The sequence below is a fragment of the Betta splendens genome, chromosome 9, assembly GCF_900634795.4.
Source record: "Betta splendens chromosome 9, fBetSpl5.4, whole genome shotgun sequence".
Classification (NCBI taxonomy): domain Eukaryota; kingdom Metazoa; phylum Chordata; class Actinopteri; order Anabantiformes; family Osphronemidae; genus Betta; species Betta splendens.
In genome coordinates, this window is record NC_040889.2 from 5,636,693 (window position 1) to 5,656,030 (window position 19,338).

The following is a 19,338-nucleotide window of genomic DNA, read 5'->3' on the forward strand; positions in this document are numbered from 1 at the left end:
CCGTCGTTCAGCCAGCCGCGCTTCAGAAACGTCTTGCGCCCGTATTACGCGCTTTACAGCAGAGAACAAAACACGCTCGTCGCGACTTCCTCTTTTCATAGCGACACGTCTGTTCTGTTCAAAATATTGAAAAATACGAAACAAAATATTGCATATATAGAAAAACTGTCGCCTAATGAAGATCTGTATACTTTTACTGTAAAATTAAGCATTTATTATTATTTAAAACTACCATGTCATACTGTGAAACTTTTATAATTAATAACTTAACTTTGGTGCATAGTTCCAGGCTCAGACCACTTTCCCCTTGTTCTACTAGAGGTGTACTATTACCCCACAAAGATTTGTGTATTTTTACTGTATAGTTTTGGATTTATTAGTATTCAAAACTACCAGTTCATACTGTATTACAGTCAACTTTGATCATTAATAACTTGACTTTGGTGCATAGTTCCAGGCTCAGACCACATTCCCCCTGATCTACTAGAGATGTACTATCACCCCACAAAGATCTGTGTACTTTTACTGTATAGTTTAGGATTTTAGTAGTACCATGTTATGCCGAAATATGGCCCTTACAGTCAAGCATAAAACCAATAAGTACTGCACTACAAACAGTGTAGTGTGTAACTTTAAGTCTGTATTGTGAAGAGAGAATAATTGCATTAAATCTAATCCTGAATATTTGGTTATATACATTTTGTATTTACATTTTAGTGTTCAAAACTAGATATTACAATGTGTAAGAACAGAGACGGCAATAACTTTGATAAAACAAACTCCAGACATGGGAAATGGTTTAATGAGAACAAATAACGATTTCAGTATCCATCCATTTTCAACTGCTTTTTCTGGGGGCGGGTCGCGGGGGCAACAGTCTAAGCAAACTCCAAACTTCCCTCTCTCCGGACACTTCCTCCAGTTCAGCCCAGCCCAGGACCTGTTTGCCTTGGGAGACCCTACCAGGGGCATTTAGCCCCCAACAACATAGCTCCCGGGGTCATTCAGGCACACAAACTCCTCCACCACGTTAATGTATGTTTCACACATAAATATTCAGTTTTTGACTGTTCCATGACTTTATATTAAACATTAAACATTTAGTTTCAATATTAAAAGTCACACTTTGGAGTCCTAACAGATGGTAATAAAAGGATTTAATGTGTGTGTGCTTAGCCTCACTCAGTTTTTTATATGAAAAGTGACATAATCTGGGCCTGGCATTATGCACTAAAGTCAAGTTATTCATCATCATAGTTGAATATAAGGCCCATAGAGTATTACAGTATGACCTGGAGGTTTTGAATACTAATAAATCCAAAACTATACAGTAAAAATACATGAATTTTTGTGGGGTGATAGTACACATCTAGTAGAACAAGGGGAAAGTGGTCTGGGCCTGGAACTATGCACCAAAGTCAAGTTATTGATTATCAAAGTTGACTGTATTACAGTATGACATAGTACTTTCAAGTACTAATAAATCATAAACTATACAGTAAAAATACATGAATTTTTGTGGGGTGATAGTACACATCTAGTAGAACAAGGGGAAAGTGGTCTGGGCCTGGAACTATGCACCAAAGTCAAGTTATTGATTATCAAAGTTGACTGTATTACAGTATGACATAGTACTTTCAAGTACTAATAAATCATAAACTATACAGTAAAAATACATGAATCTTTGTGTGGTGATAGTACACCTCTAGTAGAACAAGAGGAAAGTGGTCTGAGCCTGGAACTATGCACCAAAGTTAAGTTAATAACGATTAAAGTTGACTATACGGCCCATACAGTTACAGTATGACATGGTAGTTTTGAATACTAATAAATCCAAAACTATACAGTAAAAATACACGAATCTTTGTGGGGTGATAGTACACATCTAGTAGAACAAGGGGAAAGTGGTCTGGGCCTGGAACTATGCACCAAAGTCAAGTTATTAATGATCAAAGTTGACTGTATTACAGTATGACATAGTACTTTCAAGTACTAATAAATCATAAACTATACAGTAAAAATACATGAATTTTTGTGGGGTGATAGTACACATCTAGTAGAACAAGGGGAAAGTGGTCTGGGCCTGGAACTATGCACCAAAGTCAAGTTATTGATTATCAAAGTTGACTGTATTACAGTATGACATAGTACTTTCAAGTACTGCTAAATCCTAAACTATACAGTAAAAATACATCAATTTTTGTGGGGTGATAGTACACATCTAGTAGAACAAGGGGAAAGTGGTCTGAGCCTGGAACTATGCACCAAAGTCAAATTATTAATTATAAAAGTTTCACAGTATGACATGGTAGTTTTAAATACTAATAAATGCTTAATTTTACAGTAAAAGTATACAGATCTTTATTAGGCGACAGTTTTTCTATATATGCAATATTTTGTTTCGTATTTTTCAATATTTTGAACAGACCAGACGTGTCGCTATGAAAAGAGAAAGTCGCGACGAGCGTGTTTTGTGCTCTGCTGTAAAGCGCGTAATACGGGCGCAAGACGTTTCTGAAGCGCGGCTGGCTGAACGACGGATGAACGAACGACGGCTCACTTGACCGCAGTCCTCCACACATCCGGTTCTTGTCAGTGTTAGTTTGTCACAAATGTCTCCTCTTCCTCTACATTAACAGAACAAACAGACTCAGTAACAGTAATGTTGTTGAGCGCTCACCTCTTTCCTTCTTCTGCTCGGTTCTGTCTAATGGAGTCAGAAGTTAGAATAAGTGCGCGCTTTCGGTTGCACCGGCTCCTCCCCCTCATTACGAGTTCACGACTTCACGAGGCTTTGAATGTACTAGACTTTGATCACTGGACCTTCAACGTCCAAACTGGACCCATCGTGTTAGAGAAAGTATAGTTTTGTCTCCTGCTGATAAAAGCCGTGAATCATTGATTGTTTTGTGACAACCCAGCTGTCTCCTTGTGGGTTTGACGACATGAACAGCGACATAGTTGCTCATTTGTGTTACAGCGCCATCTGCTGTCTATATGCACTAACTACAGCTGAGGCTCCACATTCGCTGCTGTGAGTCAATGACCAAGTGGACGAAACTCAAACATGTCTGTTATTGACTGAACATTTGAATTGCTGTGTTTTCTCTCTGCTCCCTCCTTTACTTGCTTGGTGGTGCCTGTGTCTCTGTTCTTCTGAGCACCCGGAAAACGTTTTCAGCATGGAGCTAATCAACTGGTCACTCAGCGCATTGGACAACGTTTTTTCACAAAGAAAACAACACTCAGAGAAAACCACTGTGGTGGAAATTTCCCATAAAGAAGCAGAGGAGGGAGTGGTCTTTTGTGTGATTTATTATAAAAATAGAGGAATATAAATACAATACATTTACATTCTCACTTTTGCATCATCACGTCTTATTATCAAAAGGAAGGAACAACAAGCTTCGTAGACAAGATGCATTCAGTTTTACAGCCTTGGGTCTGGTGAGGAATCAGATAGGATGGAGCCAGAGTCTGGGTGTAAAAGACAAACATATATCATAAACTATTAGTCAGCCAAAACAAACATCAGATGTTTAAACTTGATGTACGACAGGGCGCAAGAGAGAGGCGGAACCATTTGTCTGCCAGAGTCTGCGTTCCTGTGAGGTAAAAAAGGTTTAAAGCACAGGGAGAGATGGGGAAGGAGAGGGTAGAGAGAGTTGGAGAGGAAATGAGGATCAGAAGAGACAACAAGGATGAGGAGAGGGAGGGGTTACCGGGCAGCACCTTCGTAGCAGTGTTTGCAGCTGTATGTCGGCAGAAACAAAGTCGTCACTGATAGTGTGAGTTACAAACAGGCAGCAGAACAACATCCAGCAAAGCAGCAACCTTGTAAGATAGGTTTGCAATCAGACTTCAAAAGCTTCCTACTGTATGCTTCCACAGAGCTTCAAAGTGTGACTTCAAAAGCATCTGTGGAGTCTGTAGATGGTAACAGACTCGCCTTCTGCTAGTTTACAGGTGACGTCAGAGCAGCCAGCAATGTCACGTGCGGCTTCCTCTGCTGCAGCCACTGTTCATAGACACCGTGGAAGTTCAGCAGCAGCTGGTTGAAGCAGGAAAATAGGCTACAGGACAAAAGAACAGAAGTCGTACAACCTGATTTCTCATTTTTACTTGCACACTCTCGGTGTGAAATGTGCTCAGATCTGCACACTGGTCTGTACCCTCAGAACAAACGAAAGCTCGGTTCCACGAGCCAACCCTTAGAAACCATCGTCTCACCACCAAGAGCAGATGATGACCCAATTAAGAAACTATCATTATTTTATATTATTATTTTTATCTAATCAATTTTCCTAATCAAAATTAGTGTTTCAACCAAACAGAAGATTTTTTTTCAACCAATTTAAATATTTCAGCCAAATTAAAAATCAAAGTTCCACTCTTTTGTTTTCTATCCAAATCAAATCAATCACCACAAAGAAATCTCTCTCACGGCCGAGCCAAGTTAAGATTTGAGTTTGAATTTGAGTTTGTTGGATCTAATCAGAGGCGATCCAGACGGGTGAGCAGTCCTCCCAGCTCTGAATGTCTGTAGAGGTTTGGAGGCTGAGCGACCCTAGTCCTCAGGACTAGGGTTCCTGGTCACAGCGTCCAGACGACCTGCAGCGGATCCTGTTCGTAGACGCCAAAACTGTGGTGGAAATTTCCCATGAGGCAGATGAGAGAGTTTTCTCTTGTGTGATTATTTATAAAAACAAAGGAAAATAAAAATAATGGGGAAAGCAAATCAAAAACATGGATGTTGATTGTGCACATCAAATTACCAAAAAACAGCTGGGGAGATCAGTGCACACACCACGGAGGTGTGATGCAAAGAGCCCATGATCCTCAAGTTGCTTCTGCCTTTTAACCTCTCTGTCTGACTATAGTGGAACGTCTGTGTGGCCCAATCAGACTGCATGCACCATCTCATCACTGTCGCCCTAACATAAAACAGATGTAAGACAAAACATAGGATAATTGCACAACATAAGTCATAAATCCCCCTCGGCTCTGCGTTGCCGTTTCTGTTTCTGTTATCGGACTCTTGTCTGTCCCTGAACCTGATTCAGCCTGCTCGTCCTGTACTACTGCATGAGATATTCTGTGTATGACCTGGACCGTCTGTACCACGATTTTAGATTAAACTTTGACTTTACCATCTACTCCGTGTGTCTGCACTGTGCACGTGGGTCTGATCTCTGTCTAAGCCTGACAGAACAATCTGGCCAGAAATGGACCCAGCCAGTGTTGAGACCCCAGTGTTGAGCGAGCAGGAGGAGAACGATTCAATTCAATTCAATTCAATTCAATTCAATTTTATTTATATAGCGCCAAATCACAACAAAGTTATTTCAAGGCACTTTACAAAGTAAGGTTTAAAACCTCACACAACTAAACCCAACAAATCCCACATACAGCAAGCATTTAATTTGACAGCAACAGTGGAGAGGAAAAACTTCCTCTCTAACAAGGAAGAAACCTCCAGCAGAACCAGGCTGGATGTGGGCGGCCATTTGCCTTGACCGGTTGGGGTGAGAGGATAGAGAGAGAGAAAAGCACAGCAACAACAACAAGCAACAACAGAGCACAGGCAGGAAGGTTGGACCAGGGACTGGATACAAGCAGGATGGTTGGATCCGCAGCTGCCCATCACAGACACCAAACTTTGAGTCCTATGATACCTGTAGGTGAGAACTGAGAGGGAGAGAGAGTGGGGGAGGGGGGGGGGGGGGTGGAGAAGCACAACTACTGGAGAGAAAGAGACAAGGTTAGTTAAACATGGGACAATGATGAGAGGTTATTGGACAGAGGAGGTAGAAGGAAACAGAGGAGCTCTGTATAAATTAAGTCCCCCAGCAGTCTATGTCTATTGCAGCTTAACTAAGAGATGGTTCCTGTGACTATAATACTATATATACTATACTATAAAATACAATAATAATATAATACAATAATTGCCAGTGACCTGAACCATCTCTAACTATAAGCTTTATCAAAAAGGAAGGTTTTAAGCCTAATCTTAAAGGTGGAGAGTGTGTCAGCTTCTCGAACCTGAAGAGGGAGCTGGTTGCAGAGGAGAGCAGCTTGGTAGCTAAATTAGGGAGGAATAATATGTTTAATAATAATATTAAACAATATTAAATAATATTAAACAATATGTAATATGTTTTTCTAGCAGCACAAAGTGCTTTTTTATATTTTATTAGACTGTCCTTCCATGCAATACCGTTTACATTTATTTTGTTGGAACGCCACTGTCTTTCTAGTTGTCTAGTCCTTTGCTTTAGGCTGCGGATGTCTGAGTTATACCACGGAGCTAACCTCCTCTGATTCACTGTCTTCTTCTTCAGAGGAGCCACTGTGTCTAACATTGTACGTAGAGAAGCTGCAGCATCATCTACAAGACAGTCAACCTGTTCATAAGGATTAAGGTGACTGTTCTCTGTGTATCTACAAGACATTGAGGCAAAAGATGATGGAATCATCTGCTTGAATCTGGCAACAGCATTGTCAGATAAACATCTGCTATAGTAACATTTCTTTCCAGCTATTGTAGGGTCAATTGTGCTAAATTCAAAAGTTAATTGGAAATGGTCAGATAACAGAGGGTTTTGGGGAAGAACTATTAAATTATCAATTTCAACCCAATATGTCAGGACAAGATCGAGGGTGTGGTTAAAAAGATTAGTGGGTTCATTTACCTGCTGTGTAAAACCAATAGTGTCTATTAAGGAGTATAAAGCAGTGCTGAGACAGTTACTGTCAACATCTACAATGTTAAAGTCTCCCACTACAATGACTTTATCTGTGCTAAGAACTAAGTCAGATAAGAATTCAGAGAATTCAGTTAAGAACTCTATAGAGCAGGCGGCCGGTAAACAATACAAAACACAACTGGCTTCTGAGTTTTAGAGTCTGGGTGAGAAAGGCTCAGAGTGTCAGGAACGCTCGGATGAGGACCCAAATGCACAGCGTAACACAGGATGACGGTGATCAAAGGGTGGTTTATTCCGGTTAGGCAGAGACAGCGTCAGGGACAGGCAAGGTTCATACACGAAAGCCAGGTATACAGTACCAAGTCGTCAGGCGGAGAATCGTGGTCAGGCAGGCAAACAAGGTCGGTAACGTGCAGAGCAAAAGATCAGGGCAGACAAGACAGGCAGGAATAGGCAGGCTCAGAGTCAACGGTCAAAACAGGGTACATGAAAACACGGCCGGACAGGATCAATGACTGGGAACAACGGTGACACACAAACAACGATCTGACAAAGAGCTAGGGAAACAGGTGGTGGTTAAATACAAAGTGACTGATTACTGATAACGTGCAGGTGTGGATAATGACCGGGACAGCTGTGACAAGACATAAACAGGAAGTAAAGCAGGGACAGAAACAGAACCCGGGCGTGCTACCAAAATAAAACCGGAAATGGAAACTGGAACCAAAATAAAACAAGGAACCGAGCCAGAGACTGTGACACAGAGAGAGGCTCTCAAATGAGTTATAACTATGTTTAGGTTTAGGAGTAATTAATAAATCTGATTTATAAATGGCTGCTACTCCTCCACCTCTACCTGTACATCTTGGAACATGATAGTTGATGTGACTCATAGAGTCGACTCATTTAAAGTAACATATTCATCCTGCTGCAGCCAGGTTTCAGTGAGACAGAACAGATCTATGTGATGGTCACTTATCAAGTCATTTATTAAAAAGGATTTAGATGAGAGAGATCTGATATTTAATAAACCACACTTTATTAACTTACTGTTACTTTGTTCTGTTAGAGGAACTGTTTCGATATTTGTTAAATTTTGGTAAGTCACTCCTCTTTGATTTGTGACTTGTATAGTTTAGGTGGTCGGGGAGCAGACACAGTCTCTATGCGATAACTAAGACTAGGAGTGGGTGGCGGCTGTAGAGAACATGCAGAGAGGTGTGTAAGACTGCGACTCTGCGTCCTGGGCTTCACTCTGAGTTGTCTTACTGAACAACATAATTGATGTCTTATTATTTAGTTATTAGTTTTAGTAGTTATTTCTGTTCATTGCAAAGTTCTGAAAGCTGTCTAATTTAAGACAGACCTGCACCACAGCAGCAAAACCTTTTGTTTTCATTCATCTCAGCATTTTCGTGTCTTTAGATGCTGTGGCAGCCACAACAGCAGCCACAATATCTGTCAGAACAGCATTATAGATTAGGTAGCTCAAAACCTGCTCAGGTTGTTGTCAGCAGTTGGCTGCTGTCGATGAATAGATGAGTGTGATGTTACTGAGACTCGAAAATACTTACTGATTACATTATTACAGGCTTTGACAGCCATTGTTCAGTTTAACACCCAAGCCTATCAGAATATAATAATTAAACAATGGTCCTGATATTCATAGCGTAGTCTGAAGATATACATTAGACATTGATTTTTGCAACAATATTAAATTAATTATATGGAAAAGATTTGAGCTGCTGTGTGCCATGTCCTGTGAGAAATTACAACAACAGGAAAAAACAGGAAAGTTTCTGTTGTTTAACCACACTGTAAAACCTGACAATACTGTAGGTTAATAGGACTCAAACAAATTGTTGAAACTCCAAAAACTAAAGTAAGCATAACTTCATCTTGTGATGAATCCTTTATTTATGTCGGTTTAACTGATTTTATTGACTTTTTAACGTTAAAAAAAACAATTTTTAATTGTTTAACTTTACATATTCATTAAATGTGACCAAAAGTAGTTCATTTTTTGTGATACATTTTCTTTTACTTAAAATGTTAATAAATAAAAAAAACTGACCAAAAAGTGTGTGCACCGTGTGTCACGAGATCGGTGTGAACGAAGATGGCAGGCCCACATGCACAGCGTTAGTTTGTTGTAGTTTGTTGTTTTCAATGAACAGGTACAGACAGAGTTCAGAACCATCTAAGCAGAAAGTACAAAAATGTCCGGCAGGCGGAAGGTCAGAAACAGGCAAACTAGTCAAAACAATTACTGATTAAGGCTATACGGTACCATCAGGGATGATCCAGGCTCGACATGGTCAGACAGGCAGAACAAACTAGCAGGCAGGAAATACAGGATGCTGGAACCGAACGAAACTTACAATCTGGCAGGGAACAAAGGAACGTACTGGTGGCTATATACTGAACAACAAAGTCCACTCATCCTCTCAAGGAGGACGAAGCTGCGGCGAGGCGAGACCAAGAAGCCGCCGGGCCGGGAGAGCACCACCAGACTCCAGTGGTGAGCAGTGGGCTCTGGCATCGAAAACAGCCGACTCCCGAGCCCCACGGGGTGTGACGATGTCCTCCAGAAGTAGAGGTCACCGGAACCAGGAGTAGCGCGGCCACCTATGAGACTGGACCGCCAAGAGCGAGGGCAGCCGTGCCTAACCGAGCACCACCAGGCCCTCTGGGAAAGACACCAGCACACAGAAGAGCTTAAGACACAGGATCCCAGGCCAGCGGGGACCAGCCCGGACCCCCAAGAAGGTACCCTCTCGACTACCAGGGACTCCTGAAGCAGTCCTCTCGTGGCCGAAGGAGACAGAGGTACTCTGTGTATGTTTTGGCTATCTGTCTTTGTATGAAGTCTGAAGAAGGTTTGAACCCTTTTAAAAAAATTCTATTTCCCCTCAAACCTCATGGTCCATAGGTGAACCAGAGGTCCGAAACACTTTGTTAGTTCTGGGTAGTGCTCAATATAAGGATGTTTGGGTCTGAGATTAAAGGCTGGAAACACTGGTGGGTTCGCTTCCCGGAGGCGGCCCTGGTGTCTTTCAGTGTGGAGTTTGCACGTTCTCCCCGTGTTTGCATGGGTTCTCTCCGGGTTCTCCGGCTTCCTCCCATTAGGTTGATTGGCTTCTCTCCATTGCCCGTAGGTGTGAGTGTGTGAGTGAATGGTTGTCTGTCTATGTGTTGCCCTGCGATGGACTGGCGACCCGTCCAGGGTGTACCCTGCCTCTCGCCCATAGCCAGCTGGGTTAGACTCCAGCCCCCCCACGACCCCGCATTAGGGAGTAAGCGGTTTAGAAAATGGATGGATGGATGGATGTTAAGTGTCAATATGAAGAACCATAATATCCGGACTATAAGCTGCGACCTTTCTCACTTAATTCTGGTGTTACGTTAAAGCTCTTCAAGAGTCTGCATGTGTTTGATTTGTCACAGAGGAGTGGATTCTTCTTTCTGCCTTAAACAAACGGCTAGTTCCCCAAAAGAAATTGTAAAGATCTTTCACTTATTCTTACGCGCAAACCACACAGGAGTTGCTGCGCCCAATAAACCTGTGAACAACCACCACCTTAAAGAAGTCGAAACAGAAAAGCCTGTCAAACAAGGCACGACCCACAGTAGTTCCCTCCGCTAAGAAGAAAACATCATCGAAACAGCGAAAGAAAGACCCAGAAAGTGTGCGACGACGTAATTGGTCCAGTGCATCAACAGATGGGACGAACAACCCTGAACATGCTGGAACAGATGAACATATGAACATATGATTAACATATGAAAAGCTGTCGAGGCTACATAATGAGAGGGAACTAGTGTGAGTATCTCCGGCCTCTCTAAAAACAGATTTCACTCCACTTACAGCTGATGAGTATACCATCATAGGAGAAACACTTGCTCCTGTCCATCAAGCTTCAGTGAAGGTGTCTGAAGAGAGGTGAGTGTCAGGGTCAAAGGTCATCCCGATGATGAAAATGCTCTATCTTGCACTAGAGTCCCCTTTCTCAAGCATCCTGTCTCATTTACAACACGTTCACTTAGATTTTCATGTTATGATACATGTTCACATTATTTATTGACTTTTTCCAAAAATATGAAAATGAAATAAAACTATATAAAATACAATGACTTAAATTATATTATTGTATATACTATGTCATCAAATCAATGTAAGCTGAGTCTGTCAACTAGATGCCTGTAGGGATTTTAAGGACCAGCAGGTATCAGTATTCAGTAACACAGTAGCCATACACTTTATGACGCCTCATATACCCATCACTACATGATTCATACTACCACAGCTAGCTTCCTGCTCACACATGCTCACTCCTGACCAGAGTGAGGACGTGTTACTTTCTGCTTCACATCTTGTGTCTGATGGATGTAAAGTTTAAAAAAACGTTTACTGAATCTCTTCCTCGGTAGCTTGTAGCCTGTGCATTGCATATATACTGAGTGGAATAACAATAAAGACAGTGCTTTGGGGAAGCACCAGCGTTCTCAGTGGAATCAAGAGAGTTGTTAGTCTTCCCTTTTCTGAAACAGTAAGGAGCTGCCAGCTTTCTTTAGTACCGATAGAGAGTAGAGAGTTCTGCCAGGATCTAGGAGCCAGAACTTCTATATCCGGTTTGTCGCTCCACCATGGATTTTGTACCCCAGATGGAGGTAAAGAGAGCTACTTCCCCTTCCAAGAGGGGAAAATGGCTGGAGCCATTGCATGTTCTGGAAATTCTGTTATTCTGTAAATGTAGAACGGGACGCAGAGCTTTTAGCTACCAAGCTCTTCTCCTCTGCAACCAGCTCCCTCTTCAGGTTCGAGAAGCTGACACACTGTCCACCTTTAAGATCAGGCTTAAAACCTTCCTTTTTGATAAAGCTTATAGTTAGAGATGGTTCAGGTCACTGGCAATGATTGTTAGTCACAGGAACCATCTCTTAGTTAAGCTGCAATAGACATAGACTGCTGGGGGACTTAATTTATACACTGAGCTCCTCTGTTTCCTTCTACCTCTTCTACCCAATAACCTCCCATCATTGTTCTATGTTCAACTAACCTCGTCTCTTTCTCTCCAGTAGTTGTGCTTCTCCCCCGCTCTCTCTCTCTCTCTCTCTCTCTCTCTCTCTCTCTCTCTCTCTCCTCCACCCTGTCCTCACCTACAGGTATCATGTGCCTGTGCCTGTGTTTAGTCCAACCATTCTGCATGTGTCCAGTCTCAGGCAGGATGGTTGGACCAGTGTCCAGTCTCTGGTCCAACCATCCTGCCTGTGCTCTGTTATTGCTGTTGTTACTTGTTGTTGTTGCTGTGCTTCTCTCTATCCCCTCACCCCAACCGGTCGAGGCAGATGGTTAAAAAGGTGACACTAGTGCTATTTGAAATCCTTGGTAATAATATCTGACTTTTAATTGAGTATGATTGCTATTATGATGTTGATGTTGCGTATCAGTACTTGCATAAAAGGATGGCATGCAAGTAGTGGCAGGTGTTGCAGGGGGTGCGTCTGCTAGACTTTCAACAAAGTCCAACATCTCCTGCACGAGCCGCTCCCTCAAAGCTATGTGAAGGAGGAGTTGTTTCTCGTCCTGTGTGCTTTAACAGCTCCTTGTGTAAAATGTAACCGTTCACCACAGAAACATCCATAAATTGGAAAAACAAAGATTTATAACACTTTATGGTTTTATGGCAGATGGTGTGAAAACCCAGGAGTTCATCAGACAAATCTACACCACCCATGATCTTATTGTGGTCCAGAATGGAGTCTGGAGCAGGGATGCGTTTATTCGTCCAAACACCAGCCTTCACTTTCCTCCCGATTGTCTGCTTCATGGATTGTGGAACACATTGTCCCCTGTTTAGAGTACTTCCAGTTCAAAAACAGCAATTCATTCATTGGTAACTCTCTTCCCACCATCCGCTCATTAATTGGAATATTTTTGAAGGCTGGAAAGTAGCCTTGCAGGCATTTATCATCTCAGTGTAGAGTGGCTTTATTTTGAAAAGCCTGTCGTGCCCACCACAGTTCCTTTTTTTCTCACTTTCTTCATCCTCATCAGGGTCACTTAGATGAAGAAACTGCATGATGGCTTCAAAGCGGCTGTGTGACATGTTACTTAGGAAAAAGACAAGGTAAATGGAAACTGCTGCCTCCAGTAATCTGACCTGTGATGTAAAGGCACAAGGCTAGTGAAAACAGCAATAGACATAAACATGTAGAAGTCCTTGGTTGTGAGAGTTTGCCATTATTACCCCATGCCAGCGTTTATCTTTTTGCTGCATTTGTGTTCTATTTTTAGAATTACTGAAGCTGAGAAAAATTGTTGGAATAAACTGAGGGGAGACCAAGATTTGGTGGTATTAAATGTGGGACCAGGGCTTCTAACTGTCATGAACCTCATACTGTCAGGAGCGATATCCTTCTCTCGATCATGCCATCTGTCCTCTTCAGCCTCAGTGGAAGTGTCCTTTTTTATATTTTGCTTCTTGTTTCCAGCCTTTTTTGCAGCTGGAGCAGAATCTTGCAGAGAGAGGCAGATAAAGCAGATGGTGCCTCATTACTGTAAACACCAATGTGAAAGAATGATAAATACTTTATCATACTATAAAACCTACGTAAACATAATACAACTATTTCTGCTGTTGGAAGCAGTTCTTCTTTGAGGAGAGGAACCTCACACCTTAAACTGCAGGGTCTCCTCTTGGTCGTCCAACACCTCATGCAGTGCTTCATTAAAGGGAGGGGGGGCGCTCTACCTTCAGAAAAGGCTGGCTAGCAGGTTGTCGAAGGTGTAGTGGGGTGGGGGACTTCTGCTGGGCTTTTATTAAACTCAACATCTACTCGTGAAGTACCTGAAGAACCACTACTACTATAGTTTATAGAATAAGAGCACGCCTAGAAAAAGTCAATAGCATTAACTTTTATTGTTAATGGGGCCACACGCAAAACTCATGGTGAACATGTGAATAATCTGACTCTTGGAAAAAACAAGTGATTTAAACAGTCAAAGACTGTATACTAAATGGGAAACTCGTGGGATCACATGTTGAAACAATAAAACATTGTCTGCAAATACATATTGTATAACTAAATATAGTGATAGTGGCAGCAGGCAAAAACATCTAGATCATGTAGATGTAAAGTACGTATGTAACTCACATATTCAAATATTAGTCTTTTAAATTAGTCTTTAATCATTTATGTGACACGACTCACTCAAAATAACTGGTCTTATTGGTTTATGCGTAAAGCAAACAAAAATAAAACACTACGATTTAACGGAAAAAAAACTTGGCTGTAGATCTTTAGTAAGCGATTTCATAGAAATAAATAACGTGCTTGTTTGTAATGACACAGGATCGTCTTCAGTGGATGTAGCGGCTCTTAAAAGAGCCTTTGTGTTTGTTATGGAGCGGACATCTCAAGCCCTCTCCCCGCGGATGCGCCGGGCCAGCTGGATGTCTTTGGGCATGATGGTGACCCTCTTGGCGTGGATGGCGCACAGGTTGGTGTCCTCGAACAGACCGACCAGATAAGCCTCGCTGGCCTCCTGCAGAGCCATGACGGCAGAGCTCTGGAAGCGCAGGTCGGTCTTGAAGTCCTGGGCGATCTCCCTGACCAGGCGCTGGAAGGGCAGTTTACGGATCAGCAGCTCGGTGGACTTCTGGTAGCGACGAATCTCTCGGAGAGCCACGGTACCGGGCCTGTAGCGGTGAGGCTTCTTAACGCCGCCGGTGGCCGGGGCGCTCTTACGCGCAGCCTTGGTGGCCAGCTGCTTCCTGGGAGCTTTGCCTCCGGTGGATTTACGTGCGGTTTGTTTAGTTCTGGCCATTTTGTTCCAACGCTCTTCTTCTGAACAGCAGAATAATGAGGCATAAAGTGAAGAACTGGTGCTCTTAAAATGTGAGATCGGACGCGAACGAGTGACGTTGCGGCTCGTGATTGGCAGACGGCCCCTCCGGGAATTCGGCTCCGCCTGAAGGAGCGCCTCCCGCCTGAACGTCCACCGCTGATTGGAGGAAAGTATTTAAAAAAGTCCGCCAACACTCAAAGCGGCCGCCCTCTGCGGAGCCTTTTCACCGGTTGGCGAGGCGACAGCGTCCCGCTCTGTCGGACATATAAAGGATGGTTCCGGCTGCTGGAGGCATTCATTCGTACACAAGTTTGAGACAAACATCGAATATAATGTCCGGAAGAGGAAAAACCGGAGGCAAAGCCAGAGCTAAGGCTAAAACCCGCTCCTCCAGAGCTGGACTCCAGTTCCCCGTGGGTCGTGTCCACAGGCTGCTGCGTAAAGGAAACTATGCGGAGCGCGTCGGTGCCGGAGCTCCCGTCTACTTGGCGGCTGTTCTAGAGTATCTGACCGCTGAGATCCTGGAGTTGGCTGGAAACGCTGCCCGCGACAACAAGAAGACCAGGATCATCCCCCGCCACCTGCAGCTGGCTGTCCGCAACGACGAGGAGCTCAACAAGCTGCTGGGCGGAGTCACCATCGCCCAGGGCGGCGTCCTGCCCAACATCCAGGCGGTGCTGCTGCCCAAGAAGACGGAGAAACCCGCCGGCAAAGCGAAGTAGACCTGGATCAGCTGTGATCCACAAAAACGGCTCTTTTAAGAGCCACGCACACAACCTAAAGAGCAAAGCCTTCATTTACGTACAGCGTATTTGTAGATGACACAATCAATACTTGAATTAATTAAAGATGTGACTGAAACTTTGTAACGTTTACTTTGCTTATCGTCCACTGCTTTAGGGACGCATGAGTCAGTAAGAACATGAAGCTAAGCTCATCACACGTCACCGACTCACTGCTCAAACTCAATTGTTAACGTCATTGATTTTGAACGCAGTATGTGAAAGCTTACAGTCAATACATGAGCATGTACATCTACACCCAAAGACCTCAAAATAAATGATTGGCAGTAGTTCTCAAACTACTGTGATGATAATGTTGTTACTAACAGGTGAAGTGCTAAACTTTACACAGAATAATATGACATGGTTCCAGTTTATGTTTGCATGTGCCTTGCCAGAGTGAGGCAAACACAAAGCACCAGGAAGTAAAGGTATAACAGCATAACGACGTTTAAATATCGTGAACTTATTCAACATAAACAAAACCATGTGAATCAGAAGTTGTAAAAATATTGCAGGATAAGAAACCTTCTGAAAGGATAAGAGCTGGTTGATTAGCACAGGGAGGCTCCCTGTCAGGGCCGTGGTATCTTGGAGCTGCTACGTGAAAACAAAGCAGTGTCCCATGATCTACTGCGACGAGGATGAAACCCAGCAACATCTCCTAATTGACTGCTATCGAGCGCAGGAGGTCCGGTTTAGGCTGAAAGGCCTGGGTCCAGACTTTGAAATAAGTTATAACTCTGTTCTGTGTGGGATACTGGAAGAGACATGGACTCCACAAAAAGCTGAACCATTCCAGGGGATCATCTCCATGGTTACAACTCGACTTTGGTAAACAAGATACATTATGGTTTTAAAACAGACAGTTATTGATAATGACACTTCAAAATCTAAGAAGACATAGAACTGTGGACAAACGCAAATCTCTCCATGGCATTTACTGGACATGTGAATATGCTCTTTTTCTCTTGTTTTAGTCAAATTCTTATTAGGTCTGCAAAGTAATTTAGATATCGTGGCATCATCACTGTTAAGCGCATTATAATTATATTCTAATGGTTGGTATTTTTATTATGAAGATGATTGCTGAGATTGAAGGTGATACTAGTGCTATTCAAAATCCATGATAATAATATCTTGTCTTTTAATTGAAAATTGTAGCTATTATGATGTTGATGAGTATGTGATATTGTACTGATAATGTGCATTTTTATTTATTGAATTGTTTACTGTTGTTTGGAAATTTTGTGTATTATTTCGTTATTTCAATAAAGTTGTATAAAGCAAACCCAAAAGGACAAACGGACATAAAGTGTGCTACACACATAACCAGAGGACAAGTACACACACATGGGGGAGCCCCAGCACTAAGCAGGCTGCTATACAAGTAGTGATACTGTAGCGGTCCAGGAGTAGACCCACCTACCCAGGATTATGGGTGTAACTGGGATCAGGGTTACCAGTGTTTGTGTGTTTTGTAGTTATGTGTGTAAGTGCCTCGTGGCCTGTGTGGAGGATATGTGTGAGTGATCTTATGGTGCTGAGGTGCATTTAAGTGTCAGTCGGTGGAGATGTTTGAAAGTTGAGTCATGTTAACTGAATTCCTGTTGTGTTCAAACAAGGCCTTTGTCATTCAGATGGAGACACACTGCTGAAACTTATGGTGTGTGAGTGTGGGAATTGAATTTAGTTCTAACTATTAGTCATAGTATCATACCAATAATAAATAAATATAGTCAGATCATTTGCATTGTCAGTGCAAGGATTTATTCATGTCCATTGTTGTATATTTTAGTTTGTTTTAATACTATTATACGTGTTCTTTACAGAGTTTAACTGTTAACTGTGCATCCATGTCTATTCCAGTGTCTTATTATCAAGCTGCAAGTCATTTCTAAATTCAGGACTTTCAGCATGTTCCAGACTTCCTGTACCTTGTGACAGTCAATTAGCAGACGCTGCTGAGACTTATCTTCATCACAATGGATCATGGGACACTGACTAGTTGATACATTGTGGCTCCATGAAATCACAGTCCTGACTGGAAGTTCCTCTCACTCATCAGCCAACGGTTTCTCCTGTTCTGAGCTCCTTATTCTAAACTATCCTCAGTTTTTACACCTTTGTACAGTGTTTGTATTGAATAATATCACCACATCTAAAGTTTGTTATTGTGTTATAAATGTGTTGATCCGTGTTGATATTTGTTCACATGTGTTACAAATACACCTACAAACGTGACGCACTTCAGCAGCTGAGGCTGATTGGACCTTTAACCTGGGAATATAACCCCATTAACCAAGGCCTGCTCAACCTGGATCTGAGGCCAGACATTAACTCAACTATGGAGGACGTCAAACTCATACCACGCGTGTTAATAAATACATTTAATAAGGGGCACAAATAATAAAGACAAAACATTAACTAATAATCACTGCATGACAGGACAAAGCAGCTAACACGAAAGGCTAAAAGCTGAATAAACAAACAGAAATTACACAAACGACAACAAAAAGATAAATCTTACATAAGGACTGCACACACACGTGACAACAACAATACAACATCACAAACAAAGCACAGACAAACCTTCGTCAAACTCATCGTCTTCATGAGTATCGTGTGTTTGCTGCCACAACAAAAGCTTCCGTTTATTTCAACACGACCTTCGACTGATGCTGGTTCGACTTTCACTCTCTGAACCAACATGTGGAGCAGCAGTAAAAGGGTTCTGGTGGTGGTTCGATCCAGTTTCAGTGAATTTATGACAGAAATGATCAGAGTAGCGCTGCTCCGGACGCGAAGTAGCTGAGTTCTGAAGGCTCCACAGACGGAACGCAGCCACCGACCGAGCTCCACACGATCTGGACATGAAGACACACGTGTCCGTTGTCGGCTCCCTTCACTGTCCGCCTTCAGCGCTTCTCTCTCGGTGACTTTGAGCGGTTTAATCGGTGCAGAGAAAACACAAGTTTCCCGATGTCACAGCGCCCAGAGGAGCTCGAGCCGACTGAGTCTCCACGGTTCTCATGTTGTGTTTATGGGCCGCCTCCTGATCGGGATTCTTTACACTCTGACTCTGGCATCGTGAGGAGGAAGCTACTTTGACAAAATGGCAGAAGAAGCTCCAGCTCCAGCTCCGGCCAAAGCCGCAAAAAAGAAGGCCACCAAACCCAAGAAGAGCGGCCCCAGCGTGGGCGAGCTGATCGTTAAAGCCGTATCCGAGTCCAAGGAGCGGACCGGCGTGTCCATTGTCGCCCTGAAGAAGGCTCTGGCTGCCGGAGGCTACGACGTAGAGAAGAACAATTCTCGGGTCAAGATCGCTATCAAGAACCTGGTCAGTAAAGAAATCCTGATCCAGACCAAGGGAACCGGCGCGTCCGGCTCCTTCAAGATCAACAAGAAGACCGACACCAAGCCCAAGAAGACAGCGGCCAAGAAGCCTGCTCCCGCAGCCAAGAAACCCGCAGCCGCTAAAAAGCCCAAAGCAGCGGCAGCAAAGAAGCCGGCGGCCGCTAAGAAGTCCCCGAAGAAGGCGAAGAAGCCCGCAGCGGCCAAGAAGACGGCAAAGAGCCCCAAGAAGGCGGCAAAAAGCCCCAAGAAGGCAGCAAAAAGCCCCAAGAAGGTGGTGAAGAAGGCCGCTGTTGCCAAGAAGGCTCCGGCCAAGAAGGCAGCGAAGCCCAAAGCCAAGAAGACCGCGGCCAAGAAGAAGTGAGCGGCTCGGTCCACAACGGTTCTGACACAAAGGCTCTTTTCAGAGCCAACACTTCACCTGGAGAGCAAATCCTGTTCAACAGCGGGAAGACGCAGTAAAGCAGAGTGTTGTGACTTTATTACTTTTACTGCATTAAGTTTCACAACATACAAGCACATCCATCATCAAACAAAAATGGAAAATCACAATAATAACTGATAACAAAGGAAGCAGCAACACCGTCATAATTACTGGCCTACTACACACTTAGTAGGTGTAGTACTATAGAGAGGGGAT

At 43.1% G+C, this 19,338-nt stretch overlaps 3 protein-coding genes across 3 annotated transcripts; 2 read left to right on the plus strand and 1 right to left on the minus strand.

The window, feature by feature from the left end:
• Positions 1–13,770: 13,770 nt before the first annotated feature.
• LOC114850894 (histone H3) lies at positions 13,771–14,599 on the minus strand. Its single transcript, XM_029142469.3, has one exon. The coding sequence runs from the start codon at positions 14,539–14,541 to the stop codon at positions 14,131–14,133; it is 411 nt and encodes a 136-aa protein (XP_028998302.1). The 5' UTR covers positions 14,542–14,599; the 3' UTR covers positions 13,771–14,130.
• Positions 14,600–14,859: 260 nt separating this feature from the next.
• Positions 14,860–15,421, plus strand: LOC114863119 (histone H2A-like). Its single transcript, XM_029163964.3, has one exon. The coding sequence runs from the start codon at positions 14,895–14,897 to the stop codon at positions 15,282–15,284; it is 390 nt and encodes a 129-aa protein (XP_029019797.1). The 5' UTR covers positions 14,860–14,894; the 3' UTR covers positions 15,285–15,421.
• A 2,724-nt stretch (positions 15,422–18,145) lies between these two features.
• Positions 18,146–19,113, plus strand: LOC114863105 (histone H1-like). Its single transcript, XM_029163950.3, has one exon. The coding sequence runs from the start codon at positions 18,460–18,462 to the stop codon at positions 19,060–19,062; it is 603 nt and encodes a 200-aa protein (XP_029019783.1). The 5' UTR covers positions 18,146–18,459; the 3' UTR covers positions 19,063–19,113.
• The last annotated feature ends 225 nt before the right edge of the window (positions 19,114–19,338 follow it).

What these genes read in the sequence shown, in the direction of transcription:
- LOC114850894 (XM_029142469.3), bottom strand. Translation starts at nt 14,541, where the DNA reads ATGGCCAGAACTAAACAAACCGCACGTAAATCCACCGGAGGCAAAGCT.
- LOC114863105 (XM_029163950.3), top strand. Translation starts at nt 18,460, where the DNA reads ATGGCAGAAGAAGCTCCAGCTCCAGCTCCGGCCAAAGCCGCAAAAAAG.
- LOC114863119 (XM_029163964.3), top strand. Translation starts at nt 14,895, where the DNA reads ATGTCCGGAAGAGGAAAAACCGGAGGCAAAGCCAGAGCTAAGGCTAAA.